Source organism: Hypomesus nipponensis, chromosome 4, assembly GCF_054491055.1.
Source record: "Hypomesus nipponensis isolate SF chromosome 4, ASM5449105v1, whole genome shotgun sequence".
NCBI lineage: Eukaryota > Metazoa > Chordata > Actinopteri > Osmeriformes > Osmeridae > Hypomesus > Hypomesus nipponensis.
The window spans coordinates 2420631-2439124 of NC_140364.1; the positions used below are offsets into that span (position 1 = coordinate 2420631).

Sequence of the window (18494 nt, forward strand, 5' to 3'; positions counted from 1 at the left end):
GTTTCTGTCATAATTTGATGGAAAGTGGTGGCAAATTTTCATTTGACATTCTACTGGCAATGAGCTATCTGTGCAGCTAAGCAAGTCTCAGAGGGCCTCGTCTTACACAACATTTGGGCAGACAAAACTTGTATTTGTTATAGTTTTTCTCAATTTAACTGCTCTTGAAATAGTTAACACGGTGATCTGAAAACTTTGAGACTGGCTCAGCACCAGCTGCATCGCGGGCACGGGAATCTGTGTATTTGTGTCACACATTTTGGGGGAGATTTCCATAGGTGTCAACGTTTGGGGGGTGCTTGTGATCTTTTCTGACAGGCATTTAACTCTGTATAACTCGAGACAACTATCATCTCAGTATGCCTGTGCAATATAGTATTCCTGTAAGTGTATAAGGGACATTTCGCCTATCCCTTACAGAAAAACTTTAATGAAAACAAGATAGGTAGACTACATTGTAGGCTACCATCAAGTATTTCAAACATGTAGTCCAACAAGGAAGTAGGCTATAGGCTATGGGAGGGATCAGTTCCTATCAAAACCTGATGTGCAAGTTTACAATTTCACTATCCCGACAACAACAGTTGAAGAAGGGGACCTATGAGAGCAGTCCAAGTCTAACTGTAAAAACAACAGTTTATAAAATAAATTCGGACAGACAAATGTGAGCGGACTAAATATGCTATTTGCCGGTGCAATCCTGGTCCTGTATGGGATGTTGGGGTCAGTTAACAGCGGTAAGTTTTCCTTTCGTTTTACATATAAATAGTTGAAATACATTTTAACCTCATTTAAACCTAAAATATAAATGTAACTTTTTAAATGTAATCGTTCATAATGAACATGTCATCATTATTCCTATTTATTATTGCTATAACTGGTAGCTGGCACAATAAATCTTAAGGAACTTGATTACAGTATGCTACCAGAGAATGTTAGCCTGGCTGCCAGCCCAACTTCTCCTCGCCCACAAAAAAATGTGTTCGGGAAGTTGGGTCTGGAGGGTCTCGTATTGGGGAACAACTACAGAAAACCCAGAATTGGGACGGACCAATGAAATTGCCAGGGCGGGATTTATACAATGATGGACAAATGATCAACAGTAACGTAATCAATAACGTCACGAAAGAGCCCTTGTGTTGAATTCGTTTTCAACAAACAACATAATACGTTGCTCTGATTGGTTGTAGGTCTATCCAATTGAGCGTAGAGGCATTTGTTGTTCGAGTTTGGTTGAAACACGCTCCGTACTCAAAGCCCAATGGAGAGTTTTCAGACTCATATTCTGACTAGAATTATGAGTATGACAACGTCAGGCTAACCTCTGGTGGGCATGGACAAACTTTGGAATGCATAACTTCCTGGTGACAGGGTAAAACATTTTCTTATTGGCTCAAAATTGTTGAGGTGAACAACGATTCAGAGCCTGTTTAAGGAGAGCCTGCCCACTCAGAATACTGTAGCTAAACTAGTACAGTATGCAGCTAGCACAGAAGAAAGTTAGAGCTAGGTTACTTTCTGTAGCTAGCTAAAGTGATGAGACTAAATTTAACACACCAGGGACACCGACAATCTCGGCAACCCTGCGCCAGGTATACATTTTTTGTTAACCTCTCTTTAATCGTACAGAGGCTATAAAACAAGACTGAGTGCATAGACACATATATGATGAGTTGCTCTTCCATCTTGAAATTGTCAAACCTAGAAATGTTTACCATGAGAACAGTTGCTAGTTGCTACGTTACAAGAAACAAGAAACCAACCCAATTGGCCAACGCTAGCGTTTTCACGCTCCTCATTTACATAAAATTGAGAAAATCCAACTTGGAACGCTCCCGCCTTCCCACAATGCCCTACACCAGCCTACGCCCGGTTTCATTGAAAATGGATTGCAATCCAACGCACACTCGCCGCCTGCTCCGCTGTAGTGGACACGCACCGTACAGGATTTATACTTCTGCGTCTCCGTTAATGGACAGACGCACGCACGGAGTCGGACGATTGGTTGAATTTATACTACTCCGATGGCTTTGCGTGCTGAAAGCAATTCACCGGCAGAACAGTAGATGGCGCTGCACTGCAATGCTAACTAGGTTATCGAAAAGTCGGAGCAAATTTACAAATTAGCCGCTTCATCAATAAAATAAGCACATTCTTAGCAACTGCACTGCTCATTTCTCTCACATTTTAATTCAGATGCTGATTTACATGTACTGTTTAGCTGAAGTATGAATTGTAAAAACTTACAACAATGGCGGTCAAAGGATTCTGTTGGTCACGGCAACCCCGCCCCCGCCATTGACGCAAGCGGTTCTTAATACGGACCAATCACAGCCAAGGGGTATTCGTAAAATGACTGACGGACAGACGGAGAGTCAGGAAAATCAGGAGGTACACGCAAAGCTCTGCGAGAGGCTCGGAGAGGACACGGAGAGGGCGTTTCTTGACGGAGAGGGCGTTCCCCGTGTGCGTGTGCGTAAAAACGCAGAAGTATTTAATCAGCCTTTAAGCCTCTTGTATTATTGAGAAAAGATCTCGAAATTATGAGATAAATGCATTTTCACAACAACAGAAAAAAAACAGCTCTCTTGTGTGAAGCTTTCAGGCTATCTGCCATATAGCAATTACAAAGCTATTTAAATAGGCCTATAGCCTACGTCTCACCTGTTTAGTTTAATCCGTTTTTATTTTGGTTTGGGTTTGAGACATTGGGAGATGATAATGGCCGGGTTTCCCAGATTAGTTAAGAAGCTCTTAACTACGAATCTGGGAAACCCGGCCAATGTCTTTAAGTAACCTACTATAGCCTAGATGGGAGTTTGTCGACTTTGCGCAGGCACCTGATATGTCTAGGCTATCCCCTCTGTAATTTATCCTAGAGCAGACATCTCCATATTATCTCAGGTTGTTTATTTTGACCAAAAGAATACCGAAAATAGCACACATTATGTCAGGTCAGACCCATTGCATGTTAGGGGGGGGATATATCATGATCTCGTAATTACGATATATTTTATCTTTTCTCAAAAGGCTATTAGGCTACGAGAGAAAAATATATATGGTGAATGCAATAGGCCTATATACGCTTCCGTATTGGACTGATGTCAACACAATTCTTTTTCTTAATCGATTTTAAAATGTATCCAAACTCAAGCAGCCTACCTGCTCTCAAAACATTTAACACGGGGATCTGAACACTAATTGTCCTAAACAGATTGTACATTGTATTTAATTACAAATTAGCCTACAAATCACATGCATAATGTTTTTCTCAAACCACTGTGCACAACATTCCCAATTTTTTCACTGTGGGCCTATTTCATACAGCTAACCAAAACGTTAATATATCAGGAAAAAAAACATTTCAGCACTTTATATTGGTCTTTACAAAAGTCACAAACATTTGTGTAGCCTACCATTTCCCAAACACAACTCTTAGTTGGATTCTCAGTTGCTCATGTTACGTTTTCAGTTAGCCCCAAAAAGGGGAGAGCAAGGTGTAAGAGGAGGTAACATGAGTGCGTCAGTCCATTGTCTCCATATGTTGGATACTGTGTATCATGGAGCTTAAAGGATTGTAACTCATCATTGCACACTATTCCAAAGGAAATTGGCCTGCTCTATCAACTCATTGGCTTAGTCACTGATATGTTTTCATCTAAAAAGCCATTCTGGGTAGATTCCCTTGGTATTTATCTGTATTTCTGTCTGAAAAACATAGCACTTATGGCACAATTATTATGACTGTTCCTAAAGTTCAGGCTGAGTGGGGAAAGGAAACCTTTTAGTTTTCAGGACCATCTGCTTGGAATAGCCTGCAGAAAAGTTTTAATCTCTGGGACCTAGTTACTCTAAACAAATTTAAGGGCATGGAAAAAGACTGTCTGTTGTCTTCATTAGTGTGTGTAATTGTTTTTGTTTTGTTTATGAAACCTTTTTTTGTACTGCTGCCACTCTTGGCCACTGGTTATATTAAGGTTAATGTTAATGAAAGGAGGGAGGAGAGCGTCAGGAGAGGTAGAAGGACAGAGTACTGACGTGTTTCAAATGAAATCAGAGCCACCCTGATTGACCATGTCATTCAAGGACAGTTCATCGATTCAATGATTATAATAGTACATTTACATTTAGTCATTTAGCAGACACTCTTATCCAGAGCGACTTACAGTAAGTACAGGGACATTCTCCCCGAGACAAGTATGGTAAAGTGCCTTGCCCAAGGACACAACGCCATTCGACATGGACGGGAATCAAACTGGCAACCTTCTGATTAATAGCCCGATTCGCTGTACCGCTCAGCCATCTGACCCCTAACGATTGAAGTATGATTTATTTACCTACATATTTATATAGTCCCTGATTGTTGTTTTTTGGGAGCGACAAATCATTGTTATAAAACTAAACACCTCATTACACAGAGAAACTTAATTTAAAAGTGTATTTCATTTGTTGGTTTATCTACAGCTGAATTTGTTGTCAAATCAACAGAGAATACACTTGTCGCTTTTATGTTAGTATTTATATTGAAAAAAATATTAATAGAATAAAATGCGGTCCTATATTATACAGTGAATATTGAACTGTTCATACGACCAACATAAGTGTGTGTTTCGTTTTATGTTTTGAGAGCAGCTATCTGAGTTTGGAAAACTATGTCAAATTGATTGAGAAAAACTGTAATTCAACCAAATGTGTTTGAGTCAGGTTCAATGATATAAGTATTTACAGTTGGCTATATAGACTCATTACAAAAGTTACTTTTTATGGCAAAAATAAGGTGTGAGGTTTTGAATGTGGTGGCACTCTAAAACAGTTTCTTGCATTTGAGGAAGTGATACATGCTTTTAAAGCTTTTTATTTAGTTTAAATAAAGAACGTTAAAATGTCTTTGTCCGCTGATCGTTATTTTTGTGCTACCAGAACGCCACTCACTGGAGTATGTCTACACCGCCCTCTCCAAGCCTATTCATCAACATGGTATCCATGAGTTCACTGCCATGGGCCTGCTGAACGACAGGATGATCGACTACTATGACAACGATCTTCAGAAGAAGGTTCCCAAGCAGGACTGGATGAAGGAGAGACTGGATAAAGACTACTGGGACAAAGGCACTCAGTCACGCAAGTTCAAGGAGCAGTGGTTCAAAGTCAACATTGGCATCCTGATGGACCGTATGCATCAGAATGACTCTGGTGAGAACAAACACAGACCAGTACTCCAGTCCAGTGCATCATCCACCATATTTGTGTTTACAAACTGTTAATTTGTATTCTTGTTTTGTCTCAGATGTCCATAGTCTTCAGTGGAAGCATGGCTGTGAGGTTGAGGAGGAGCAGGGTTCTGTGAGATTCATCAGGGGCTTTGACGAGTACAGCTACGATGGAGATGACTTCCTAGCCTTCGATGACACCTCTACACAGTGGGTCGCCCCTAATGCTGCTGCTGTAACAACCAAGAGGAAGTGGGATGGAGAGCAGATCCTGAACCAGTACACCAAGGGTTACCTGGAGAAGGAGTGTGTTGACTGGCTGAATAAATTCAGGGATTATGGCCAGAAATCCCTCCGCCAAGCAAGTGAGTAGCTAAGATTAAATATTGTGTGTGCTGAGCAAAATTCCTCACAAAAGAATGACATTTGAATTGGATTAGTTAAATGTTTAGGGCATACATCTCTAACTCTGTAACTATGTTTATTTCTTAACTATGTAGAGCCTCCAGTTGTCGAAGCATATGGAAAAGCGTCTAAAACCGTGGGGAATGTCAAACTTACGTGCTGGGCCACTGGATTCCTGCCAAAACACATCTCCCTGAACATCAGGAAGAATGAGGTGGTCATCTCTGATGGCGTGGAGACTTCAGGAGTCCGGCCCAACCATGATGGCACACACCAGATTTGGAAACGTGTAGAGATCCCCATGAACGACCAAGGAAATTACGACTGCTTTATTGACCACCAAGCCTTGGATGAACCAATCATTAAAGCATTCCCTGGTAATACAATGTCACCTCCTTCCGAACATATCCACGTAACACCTATTTCAAACATATCTCGAAAAAAGTATCTAATAATTATATTTCTGTAGCTGTTTCTTAGTTATGTTTCTAACACTGTTGATTATGATGAACTACTGTAGTCTTGATGTGTGTCATCTGGCTTCATATTACTGGCTCAATAATTTTTCTCCCTTTATTTGCAGAAAACAAGTGTGGTGACTGTCCTCTGGTTAAGGTCGGAACTATTAGTGGAGTTGTGGGCTTCCTCATATGTCTGGCCTTGGTTGGAGGACTCATGTTCATACTTTATAAAAGAGGCATCATCAGTAAGTAGTGCTTGGAGGTTCCATTCAAATAAGTATTTGTACTTTACTCTAAGTACTTAAAGATTTATTATCTCAGCGTTTATTTGTATTATTCTCAAACGAGAGACCAATGTAACAAAGTTGTCCTCTTTATCTTTCAATCCAGACCAGGCAAAAAATAAATATTCTCAGTGGAGGAATAAGGCATGGATAGATAGAATTTGAATGAGAATTCAACAGATGACATAAGATAACTTCAACACATCCGTACATCGTTTTAACATTTATTTTCAGGGAAAGCTAACACGTATAATGAAAATCTGAAATGATTATATATTTTGCAACAATGTAAATATAACATAAGGCATTATTATACAGTGCATGTACTGCAGTTAACTTGACATTTCTTTTCAGCTCTACCAAGACGTACACCTTCTGAACTAGGTCAGTTACAGTTAAAATAATAATAATACAAATATGTGTTTTAAAGGGGTCACAGAATAATTTTATAGGGTATTTCACACTGTTCCTTAAGGTCTCTGAATAGGGTATGTAACATTGGTTGGGCTGAAAATGGCCGGGTGCCGGTCTATGCACCCTAGTGCAACCCTGTGAAATAGCCCTTACAACAAAACAAGGGTTTTTTTCCCTTTTGATGGTATGCTCATGCATATTTAGATGAGCTACACGCTGATTGGTTGGTTAACAATGAGCGTAGCTGCGGAGCAAAGGCGCAACTGGTGGGTTGGTCTGTATGTAAATTTTGGGGCGTGACAAAGGCACAGACCAGAGCCAAATAAGGTGGAGCCACCGAATTGACGTCAACTCAGGTTTTTTTTGGAAACTGCCCGTTTGACAGCAGCAGTTCTACATTTTGAGAATTGCATAGGAAAGAGGTGCCAATGGGAATTGAGGTTCTCTGTATGTGAATTTTACCCACCAAACTGTCATTATTCAACGATGTCAAGGTAAACTCGGTTTTGCATTCTTTGACCCCTTTAATGTTTGAATTCCCCCCTACTTCACAATCGTTTGTTGGTTCTAGAAGAAAATATGTATCTCTTTCTGTAGTATTCATTTCAGATCCTAAAGAAAGATAGTCAGAGGAAAGTGTTGCAAGCATATTTTCAAGTGGCACGCTCAAAACTGATATGAAAATGTTCTTTTTAAATGACATATGCAGTCAATTGTGCACTTGTGCATGTTTTCTTACATGATTAAGGCCCTTGAAAACAAGTTATTTGCTATTATGAAAGTATGATTGACAAAATACTGTATCTTGATGATAAGAGCCTCGACCACTCATAGTATTGACAGGCAAAGCAATCATATCATCTTTTTGGATTCCAAGAGAAATCCAAAATTTGCTTTTGCGCTGACAATTTCTTGAGCAGTTGCATGCCTGTTTCCAACAAGTGTGTTGTCACGTGAGATCTGAATGTAATTTCCAACCTGACTGACATTTTTTTTACCTAAGATACACAGTTAACCACTTAATGAAATAAAAATACTTGTGCAATATGAACATAACCAACAAAAAGAAAATACAACTTATTCATTTTCTAATTTAGTTTTGAGCAGGCAGCCCATCTACTCTCCGCCAGGGGGTGCAGCAGCCCCCTCCGCACTCCTACCTACCGCAAACTTGGTTCCAGGTAAGACAGATGATGTTTCATTCAATCTGGGACACCAGTGTGTTCATTATATCATTACAATGTTGTCCCTACAAAATGTATCTTATAGTGCATAATATATTTGTAACATCATAAAAATACTATTTTAAGTCTGCTTAACTTTTCTTCAGTTTTACACCTGAGTGAATTCTTGGGGTTGTGACTCTTCTCTCTGCTTGATTTTTCAGGAAACTCCAGTGTTGGGACCCCAACTCCACCTGGCAGTACTCAGAGTACTGCTGCTGCTGCAGGTTAGTGTCTTTAACATGGCAACATTTCCACTCATCCATTTGTTTCTTCGGATGGGATGACATCAAAGCTGTTTGAATGGATTGAAATTAACTGAGTGAAACTATCCTCATTTTGTATTTACTTTTTACTTATTATGCTATATCACGTTACCCCTACATATGGTAGCCTTACTTTTATAAAAAAGTTTTTTTTTTTTCAGAAGAAACACCTTGTTAATATCAGCTCATTAAAATGTGTTTCCCTACTAAATGTACCTTTTATAGTGCAAAATATTTTTGTAGCAGATATAAAAGATGGATCATAATATTAATTAAATGTCTTGTTTATAGTGTTATACCTGCCAAAACATTAAATTGTCATTCTCTTTTCTTTTTCAGAGAAGAAAGAAGGCAGTGACGGCAGTTCTGATTCTGGTAGTTTATTAATTTAGAAATGACATTTGTAAAGTCATAAAAATCTGATTGTGTCTCACTTCTGCTTTACTTCTCTTCAGTTTTACACAAGTGAAATCTTGGGGTCATGACTCTTCTCTCCGCTTTATTTTTCAGGAAAGTCCAGTGGGACCTCATCTCTGACTGGCAGCACTCAGAGTGTTGAGGCTTCTGCAGGTTAGTGTCTTCAACGTGGCAATATTTCCACTCATCCATTTGTTTCTTTGGATGGGATGACATCAAAGCTGTTTGAAGGGAGTGAAACTATGCTCATCTCGTATTTACTTATGACTTATTATGCTACCTCACGTTATCCCTACATATGGTAGCCTTACTTTTATAACAAGTTTTTTGTTTGTTGAATAAACACTAAAATGTGTTTCCCAACTAAATGTACCTGTTACGGTGCTAAAGATTTTTTGTGGCAGATATAAAAGATGTATCATAAAATTAACTAAAATGCTTGTTTATACTATTATATCTGTCAGAATATTTTGTTTTCAATCTCTTTTTCGGATGAAAAGCAGTCAGCAGTTCTGATACTGGTCGTTTATTCATATAGGAATTGGAACGAGAAAATTCACAAGATTTCTATTGTGTGTCTCTCTTCTGCTTAATTTCTCGTTAGTTTAACAATAAAGAAATCTTGGGATTGTGATTCTTCTCTCTGCTTTATTTTTCAGGAAACTCCTGTGGTGGGACCCCATCTCTGACTGGCAGCAGTGTGGTCATTGTTGTGTCTGCAGGTTAGTGTCTTTAACATGGCAGCATTTCCACTCATCCATTAGTTTCTTCAGATGAGATGACATCAAAGCTTTTAGGATGGAGGGACACTATGATCATCTTGTATTTACCTTCATCTATGTTCATTTACCGTCACACAATCATGACATGTTTCATGTTGTCTACAACATGGTAAATCTGCAAAGAACATTCAAAACAAAGTGGTGAATCCAATTGTTTTTCACCCAGTGATATTTGAGGTCATTAAAGACAAGTGGTGATTATATCTAACAAACGTTTCTTGGTCCTTCAGAGACAGCAGATGAATCAGCTGCACCCTTACTGAACCAGGAGTCCACACAACACATGGACGGTCAGTATAAAGTCCTTAACTGCAAGCGCTCACACAATGTGCGAATAAGACAAAATGATGTGGCAATATGTAGTTCACATAAGTTATAACAAGGTTAAGAGGGAGTCAGGTGGCTGAGCGGTTAGGGAATTGGGCAGGCAATCAGAAGGTCGCTGGTTCGATTCCCGGCCGTGCCAAATGACATTGTGTCCTTGGGCAAGGCACTTCACCCTACTTGCCTCGGGGGGAATGTCCCTGTACTTACTGTAGGTCGCTCTGGATGAGAGCGTCTGCTAAATGACTACATGTAAGAGTACTGTATAAATGCTGTTCCTACCAAGTAGTTACATCTCATTGTTAGATTTGACATTTGTACATGCTTTTGGCCGTTCAGGTAATGGGACTGGACCAAAAGAAAACAAGTGTGGTGCAGAGCAACCCCTGCTTGAAAACAGTTGAACGGTCAGTTTCAGTGCTTGACTATCCACCGTGTTAAAATCTCTAAAACAGCACTGATGTATTTGTCTGATAACATTTTTGAAAAGTGTTTTTTGTGTCGTGAAAAAAAAAAATATATGTAATGTAAATCGATTTTTAACCCAGTTTTTGACGTTGATGAGCACAGCTTTACTCATTGCAATACAGCAGTCAATGGTGATTGTTTTTGTCACTGCGGCACCTAGTGGTGGCAGACAGACATACTGTACCGTGCTCATGTCGGTCAGCTATATCCAGTTTAGGTTGCCATATCATAGTTTTTTCCTACATTTCTTGTTCATCTTCTTTAAATGTCAGCCATGAAACATAGAATACACCTCGGTCCTACATAGTCTATGAAAGGGTTTCCCACTGGTAACTAGTAATGTGTGAACATTTGTGCTTGAATTGTGCTCGTCTTTTTCAGGAACAGATAATGGATGTCCCAGTGCAGTCAGACATCATGCTGGGGAAAGGGAATCCCTGACTGGACAGAGATGAACACATGACAGGGTTCTGTTTGATTGAGTTGATCTTTGCTCCCTCTTATGGGTTTGCAGTCTCTTAAATGTTACATACGACTAAAAAACAGGAAGTTAGTTACTTAGGTGATCAGGAAGTGTCTTTGACATATGCATGTGGTGGATCAGATCAATCAGTAATTAGTTATTGGGATAGCATGCTGATGTACTTTAAATCCAATCTTCCATATTTCCATTTTCATCTTTCTATCTTTGTGGGACACTTTAGAACACTGGAGGTTCCTGTGTAAGACACACTGCTCCATGTACACAATGTTGTGGCGGTTCTCTCTCCAATAATGTATAATTGTGTATACAAAGCAGCTCTATGTATTTTCTTTTAAAATAATTAATGATTTATGTTTTATACCTGTTTTTATATTTTTGTTCACAAGGTTCAATGGGCATAGCACTGTACTGCACTGTTACTGTATGATATAGTTTGAACTGTATAATCAGTGTTAAGTTCATGTTTAAATATCGATTAAAGGGATGAGGGATATAGTTCAATGCTGAATAAAACTGAATACAACTGAATGCACTGAAACTTGTAACTTTGAGTTCTTCCTCCCGGATGTATCTACCAAGTAGAATAGAACAGGAAGAGGTCTGAGGTCTGCAGTTCCTCATGTCTAACACAACGCAGTTCACTACTGCCATGCTCAGAAAAGGACATTGAGGTGGTGAAAGATCTACTATAATCTTTCTCAAATCAGTTTGGATAGTATCATTTCAAAAGGGGTTAAGAATGAATTTAGGTGTCCTAATCCTGGTTGTTTTGAGGCCGATGTTGCCTGTTAACAGTGGTAAGTTGTTTTATTGCTGTCACCAACGTTCTCCGGAATTGAGTTGTCAAAGAGAGAATCTAAGAGTTTAGCGCACAGAGAAAGAAATGTATTTTTCAGTTTATCTATACCAACACGCTTGAAAAAAAAAGCAAATTGATTATAAATTCAACTAATTTGCAAAGATAATTAATCTAGTTTGTTCCTTAAATAAAACTAGCTTTCTTATTTTTAATTGCATTAATTTATTAGTTTTATGTTTTTGTTTTTAAATACAAATTGATTCAGTATAAGACTAATACATATTAAATAAGAAAACATTCTCAAATATGCTGAATAACTGTCTCAGGTGACATTTCACTCAGGATGTATGTATATTTGAAAACATATTACTTTGTTGTTTTGGGCAAATGAGGAGTGGAATGTGTAAGCGTATGTCTTCTCAAGCTGTTTCTTACTGTTCAGTATCTACAGTATATCTACCAATAGACAGAGTAATACACCTCTTACCATGTGGTATTTTAAGACACCATTTTCTTTTCACTAAGAGTCCTGATGTTTTTCTCTGTCTGCCTCCAGGACGCCACTCACTGGAGTATGTCTACACCGCCCTCTCCAAGCCTATTCATCAACATGGTATCCATGAGTTCACTGCCATGGGCCTGCTGAACGACAGGATGATCGACTACTATGACAACGATCTTCAGAAGAAGGTTCCCAAGCAGGACTGGATGAAGGAGAGACTGGATAAAGACTACTGGGACAAAGGCACTCAGTCACGCAAGTTCAAGGAGCAGTGGTTCAAAGTCAACATTGGCATCCTGATGGACCGCATGCATCAGAATGACTCTGGTGAGAACAAACACAGACCAGTACTCCAGTCCAGTGCATCATCCACCATATTTGTGTTTACAAACTGTTAATTTGTATTCTTGTTTTGTCTCAGATGTCCATAGTCTTCAGTGGAAGCATGGCTGTGAGGTTGAGGAGGAGCAGGGTTCTGTGAGATTCATCAGGGGCTTTGACGAGTACAGCTACGATGGAGATGACTTCCTAGCCTTCGATGACACCTCTACACAGTGGGTCGCCCCTAATGCTGCTGCTGTAACAACCAAGAGGAAGTGGGATGGAGAGCAGATCCTGAACCAGTACACCAAGGGTTACCTGGAGAAGGAGTGTGTTGACTGGCTGAATAAATTCAGGGATTATGGCCAGAAATCCCTCCGCCAAGCAAGTGAGTAGCTAAGATTAAATATTGTGTGTGCTGAGCAAAATTCCTCACAAAAGAATGACATTTGAATTGGATTAGTTAAATGTTTAGGGCATACATCTCTAACTCTGTAACTATGTTTATTTCTTAACTATGTAGAGCCTCCAGTTGTCGAAGCATATGGAAAAGCGTCTAAAACCGTGGGGAATGTCAAACTTACGTGCTGGGCCACTGGATTCCTGCCAAAACACATCTCCCTGAACATCAGGAAGAATGAGGTGGTCATCTCTGATGGCGTGGAGACTTCAGGAGTCCGGCCCAACCATGATGGCACACACCAGATTTGGAAACGTGTAGAGATCCCCATGAACGACCAAGGAAATTACGACTGCTTTATTGACCACCAAGCCTTGGATGAACCAATCATTAAAGCATTCCCTGGTAATACAATGTCACCTCCTTCCGAACATATCCACGTAACACCTATTTCAAACATATCTCGAAAAAAGTATCTAATAATTATATTTCTGTAGCTGTTTCTTAGTTATGTTTCTAACACTGTTGATTATGATGAACTACTGTAGTCTTGATGTGTGTCATCTGGCTTCATATTACTGGCTCAATAATTTTTCTCCCTTTATTTGCAGAAAACAAGTGTGGTGACTGTCCTCTGGTTAAGGTCGGAACTATTAGTGGAGTTGTGGGCTTCCTCATATGTCTGGCCTTGGTTGGAGGACTCATGTTCATACTTTATAAAAGAGGCATCATCAGTAAGTAGTGCTTGGAGGTTCCATTCAAATAAGTATTTGTACTTTACTCTAAGTACTTAAAGATTTATTATCTCAGCGTTTATTTGTATTATTCTCAAACGAGAGACCAATGTAACAAAGTTGTCCTCTTTATCTTTCAATCCAGACCAGGCAAAAAATAAATATTCTCAGTGGAGGAATAAGGCATGGATAGATAGAATTTGAATGAGAATTCAACAGATGACATAAGATAACTTCAACACATCCGTACATCGTTTTAAAATTTATTTTCAGGGAAAGCTAACACGTATAATGAAAATCTGAAATGATTATATATTTTGCAACAATGTAAATATAACATAAGGCATTATTATACAGTGCATGTACTGCAGTTAACTTGACATTTCTTTTCAGCTCTACCAAGACGTACACCTTCTGAACTAGGTCAGTTACAGTTAAAATAATAATAATACAAATATGTGTTTTAAAGGGGTCACAGAATAATTTTATAGGGTATTTCACACTGTTCCTTAAGGTCTCTGAATAGGGTATGTAACATTGGTTGGGCTGAAAATGGCCGGGTGCCGGTCTATGCACCCTAGTGCAACCCTGTGAAATAGCCCTTACAACAAAACAAGGGTTTTTTTCCCTTTTGATGGTATGCTCATGCATATTTAGATGAGCTACGCGCTGATTGGTTGGTTAACAATGAGCGTAGCTGCGGAGCAAAGGCGCAACTGGTGGGTTGGTCTGTATGTAAATTTTGGGGCGTGACAAAGGCACAGACCAGAGCCAAATAAGGTGGAGCCACCGAATTGACGTCAACTCAGGTTTTTTTTGGAAACTGCCCGTTTGACAGCAGCAGTTCTACATTTTGAGAATTGCATAGGAAAGTGGTGCCAATGGGAATTGAGGTTCTCTGTATGTGAATTTTACCCACCAAACTGTCATTATTCAACGATGTCAAGGTAAACTCGGTTTTGCATTCTTTGACCCCTTTAATGTTTGAATTCCCCCCTACTTCACAATCGTTTGTTGGTTCTAGAAGAAAATATGTATCTCTTTCTGTAGTATTCATTTCAGATCCTAAAGAAAGATAGTCAGAGGAAAGTGTTGCAAGCATATTTTCAAGTGGCACGCTCAAAACTGATATGAAAATGTTCTTTTTAAATGACATATGCAGTCAATTGTGCACTTGTGCATGTTTTCTTACATGATTAAGGCCCTTGAAAACAAGTTATTTGCTATTATGAAAGTATGATTGACAAAATACTGTATCTTGATGATAAGAGCCTCGACCACTCATAGTATTGACAGGCAAAGCAATCATATCATCTTTTTGGATTCCAAGAGAAATCCAAAATTTGCTTTTGTGCTGACAATTTCTTGAGCAGTTGCATGCCTGTTTCCAACAAGTGTGTTGTCACGTGAGATCTGAATGTAATTTCCAACCTGACTGACATTTTTTTTACCTAAGATACACAGTTAACCACTTAATGAAATAAAAATACTTGTGCAATATGAACATAACCAACAAAAAGAAAATACAACTTATTCATTTTCTAATTTAGTTTTGAGCAGGCAGCCCATCTACTCTCCGCCAGGGGGTGCAGCAGCCCCCTCCGCACTCCTACCTACCTCAAACTTGGTTCCAGGTAAGACAGATGATGTTTCATTCAATCTGGGACACCAGTGTGTTCATTATATCATTACAATGTTGTCCCTACAAAATGTATCTTATAGTGCATAATATATTTGTAACATCATAAAAATACTATTTTAAGTCTGCTTAACTTTTCTTCAGTTTTACACCTGAGTGAATTCTTGGGGTTGTGACTCTTCTCTCTGCTTGATTTTTCAGGAAACTCCAGTGTTGGGACCCCAACTCCACCTGGCAGTACTCAGAGTACTGCTGCTGCTGCAGGTTAGTGTCTTTAACATGGCAACATTTCCACTCATCCATTTGTTTCTTCGGATGGGATGACATCAAAGCTGTTTGGATGGATTGAAATTAACTGAGTGAAACTATCCTCATTTTGTATTTACTTTTTACTTATTATGCTATATCACGTTACCCCTACATATGGTAGCCTTACTTTTATAAAAAAGTTTTTTTTTTTTCAGAAGAAACACCTTGTTAATATCAGCTCATTAAAATGTGTTTCCCTACTAAATGTACCTTTTATAGTGCAAAATATTTTTGTAGCAGATATAAAAGATGGATCATAATATTAATTAAATGTCTTGTTTATAGTGTTATACCTGCCAAAACATTAAATTGTCATTCTCTTTTCTTTTTCAGAGAAGAAAGAAGGCAGTGACTGCAGTTCTGATTCTGGTAGTTTATTAATTTAGAAATGACATTTGTAAAGTCATAAAAATCTGATTGTGTCTCACTTCTGCTTTACTTCTCTTCAGTTTTACACAAGTGAAATCTTGGGGTCATGACTCTTCTCTCCGCTTTATTTTTCAGGAAAGTCCAGTGGGACCTCATCTCTGACTGGCAGCACTCAGAGTGTTGAGGCTTCTGCAGGTTAGTGTCTTCAACGTGGCAATATTTCCACTCATCCATTTGTTTCTTTGGATGGAATGACATCAAAGCTGTTTGAAGGGAGTGAAACTATGCTCATCTTGTATTTACTTATGACTTATTATGCTACCTCACGTTATCCCTACATATGGTAGCCTTACTTTTATAACAAGTTTTTTGTTTGTTGAATAAACACTAAAATGTGTTTCCCAACTAAATGTACCTGTTACGGTGCTAAAGATTTTTTGTGGCAGATATAAAAGATGTATCATAAAATTAACTAAAATGCTTGTTTATACTATTATATCTGTCAGAATATTTTGTTTTCAATCTCTTTTTCGGATGAAAAGCAGTCAGCAGTTCTGATACTGGTCGTTTATTCATATAGGAATTGGAACGAGAAAATTCACAAGATTTCTATTGTGTGTCTCTCTTCTGCTTAATTTCTCGTTAGTTTAACAATAAAGAAATCTTGGGATTGTGATTCTTCTCTCTGCTTTATTTTTCAGGAAACTCCTGTGGTGGGACCCCATCTCTGACTGGCAGCAGTGTGGTCATTGTTGTGTCTGCAGGTTAGTGTCTTTAACATGGCAGCATTTCCACTCATCCATTAGTTTCTTCAGATGAGATGACATCAAAGCTTTTAGGATGGAGGGACACTATGATCATCTTGTATTTACCTTCATCTATGTTCATTTACCGTCACACAATCATGACATGTTTCATGTTGTCTACAACATGGTAAATCTGCAAAGAACATTCAAAACAAAGTGGTGAATCCAATTGTTTTTCACCCAGTGATATTTGAGGTCATTAAAGACAAGTGGTGATTATATCTAACAAACGTTTCTTGGTCCTTCAGAGACAGCAGATGAATCAGCTGCACCCTTACTGAACCAGGAGTCCACACAACACATGGACGGTCAGTATAAAGTCCTTAACTGCAAGCGCTCACACAATGTGCGAATAAGACAAAATGATGTGGCAATATGTAGTTCACATAAGTTATAACAAGGTTAAGAGGGAGTCAGGTGGCTGAGCGGTTAGGGAATTGGGCAGGCAATCAGAAGGTCGCTGGTTCGATTCCCGGCCGTGCCAAATGACATTGTGTCCTTGGGCAAGGCACTTCACCCTACTTGCCTCGGGGGGAATGTCCCTGTACTTACTGTAGGTCGCTCTGGATGAGAGCGTCTGCTAAATGACTACATGTAAGAGTACTGTATAAATGCTGTTCCTACCAAGTAGTTACATCTCATTGTTAGATTTGACATTTGTACATGCTTTTGGCCGTTCAGGTAATGGGACTGGACCAAAAGAAAACAAGTGTGGTGCAGAGCAACCCCTGCTTGAAAACAGTTGAACGGTCAGTTTCAGTGCTTGACTATCCACCGTGTTAAAATCTCTAAAACAGCACTGATGTATTTGTCTGATAACATTTTTGAAAAGTGTTTTTTGTGTCGTGAAAAAAAAAAATATATGTAATGTAAATCGATTTTTAACCCAGTTTTTGACGTTGATGAGCACAGCTTTACTCATTGCAATACAGCAGTCAATGGTGATTGTTTTTGTCACTGCGGCACCTAGTGGTGGCAGACAGACATACTGTACCGTGCTCATGTCGGTCAGCTATATCCAGTTTAGGTTGCCATATCATAGTTTTTTCCTACATTTCTTGTTCATCTTCTTTAAATGTCAGCCATGAAACATAGAATACACCTCGGTCCTACATAGTCTATGAAAGGGTTTCCCACTGGTAACTAGTAATGTGTGAACATTTGTGCTTGAATTGTGCTCGTCTTTTTCAGGAACAGATAATGGATGTCCCAGTGCAGTCAGACATCATGCTGGGGAAAGGGAATCCCTGACTGGACAGAGATGAACACATGACAGGGTTCTGTTTGATTGAGTTGATCTTTGCTCCCTCTTATGGGTTTGCAGTCTCTTAAATGTTACATACGACTAAAAAACAGGAAGTTAGTTACTTAGGTGATCAGGAAGTGTCTTTGACATATGCATGTGGTGGATCAGATCAATCAGTAATTAGTTATTGGGATAGCATGCTGATGTACTTTAAATCCAATCTTCCATATTTCCATTTTCATCTTTCTATCTTTGTGGGACACTTTAGAACACTGGAGGTTCCTGTGTAAGACACACTGCTCCATGTACACAATGTTGTGGCGGTTCTCTCTCCAATAATGTATAATTGTGTATACAAAGCAGCTCTATGTATTTTCTTTTAAAATAATTAATGATTTATGTTTTATACCTGTTTTTATATTTTTGTTCACAAGGTTCAATGGGCATAGCACTGTACTGCACTGTTACTGTATGATATAGTTTGAACTGTATAATCAGTGTTAAGTTCATGTTTAAATATCGATTAAAGGGATGAGGGATATAGTTCAATGCTGAATAAAACTGAATACAACTGAATGCACTGAAACTTGTAACTTTGAGTTCTTCCTCCCGGATGTATCTACCAAGTAGA

The 18494-nt window shown here is 38.9% G+C and overlaps 2 protein-coding genes across 6 annotated transcripts; both read left to right on the top strand.

Annotated features, from left to right (window-relative positions):
- Positions 1–557: 557 nt before the first annotated feature.
- On the top strand, positions 558–11276 carry LOC146294983 (major histocompatibility complex class I-related protein 1-like). Of its 4 annotated transcripts, none has more exons than XM_084695636.1 (14): positions 558–737; positions 4921–5193; positions 5288–5575; positions 5711–5992; positions 6199–6321; positions 6715–6744; positions 7872–7955; positions 8162–8224; positions 8603–8638; positions 8774–8833; positions 9340–9402; positions 9693–9752; positions 10126–10193; positions 10636–11276. In XM_084695636.1, exons 1-13 carry the CDS (start codon positions 680–682, stop codon positions 10188–10190), a joined length of 1485 nt encoding a protein of 494 aa, XP_084551762.1. In that variant the 5' UTR covers positions 558–679; the 3' UTR covers positions 10191–10193; positions 10636–11276. The 4 variants fall into 4 exon arrangements, with proteins under 4 accessions (XP_084551762.1, XP_084551763.1, XP_084551765.1 ...); XM_084695637.1 differs by having other exon boundaries at positions 10642–11276; XM_084695639.1 differs by lacking the exon at positions 558–737 and adding an exon at positions 1265–1372.
- Positions 11277–11361: 85 nt separating this feature from the next.
- On the top strand, positions 11362–18449 carry LOC146294984 (H-2 class I histocompatibility antigen, Q10 alpha chain-like). Of its 2 annotated transcripts, none has more exons than XM_084695641.1 (14): positions 11362–11535; positions 12094–12366; positions 12461–12748; positions 12884–13165; positions 13372–13494; positions 13888–13917; positions 15045–15128; positions 15335–15397; positions 15776–15811; positions 15947–16006; positions 16513–16575; positions 16866–16925; positions 17299–17366; positions 17815–18449. In XM_084695641.1, the coding sequence occupies exons 1-13, from the start codon at positions 11478–11480 to the stop codon at positions 17361–17363; spliced, it is 1485 nt and encodes a 494-aa protein (XP_084551767.1). In that variant the 5' UTR covers positions 11362–11477; the 3' UTR covers positions 17364–17366; positions 17815–18449. The 2 variants fall into 2 exon arrangements, with proteins under 2 accessions (XP_084551767.1, XP_084551766.1); XM_084695640.1 differs by having other exon boundaries at positions 11363–11535; positions 17809–18449.
- Positions 18450–18494: the final 45 nt, after the last annotated feature.

Excerpts from the sequence above, each read along its gene's own strand:
- LOC146294983 (XM_084695636.1), top strand. The coding sequence starts at position 680 with ATGCTATTTGCCGGTGCAATCCTGGTCCTGTATGGGATGTTGGGGTCA. Across the intron at positions 5,194-5,287 it reads TATGCATCAGAATGACTCTG|ATGTCCATAGTCTTCAGTGG; the intron begins GTGAGAACAAAC and ends GTTTTGTCTCAG. Across the intron at positions 6,745-7,871 it reads ACGTACACCTTCTGAACTAG|TTTTGAGCAGGCAGCCCATC; the intron begins GTCAGTTACAGT and ends TTTCTAATTTAG.
- LOC146294984 (XM_084695641.1), top strand. The coding sequence starts at position 11,478 with ATGAATTTAGGTGTCCTAATCCTGGTTGTTTTGAGGCCGATGTTGCCT. Across the intron at positions 15,812-15,946 it reads TGACTGCAGTTCTGATTCTG|GAAAGTCCAGTGGGACCTCA; the intron begins GTAGTTTATTAA and ends TTTATTTTTCAG. Across the intron at positions 16,926-17,298 it reads GTCCACACAACACATGGACG|GTAATGGGACTGGACCAAAA; the intron begins GTCAGTATAAAG and ends TTGGCCGTTCAG.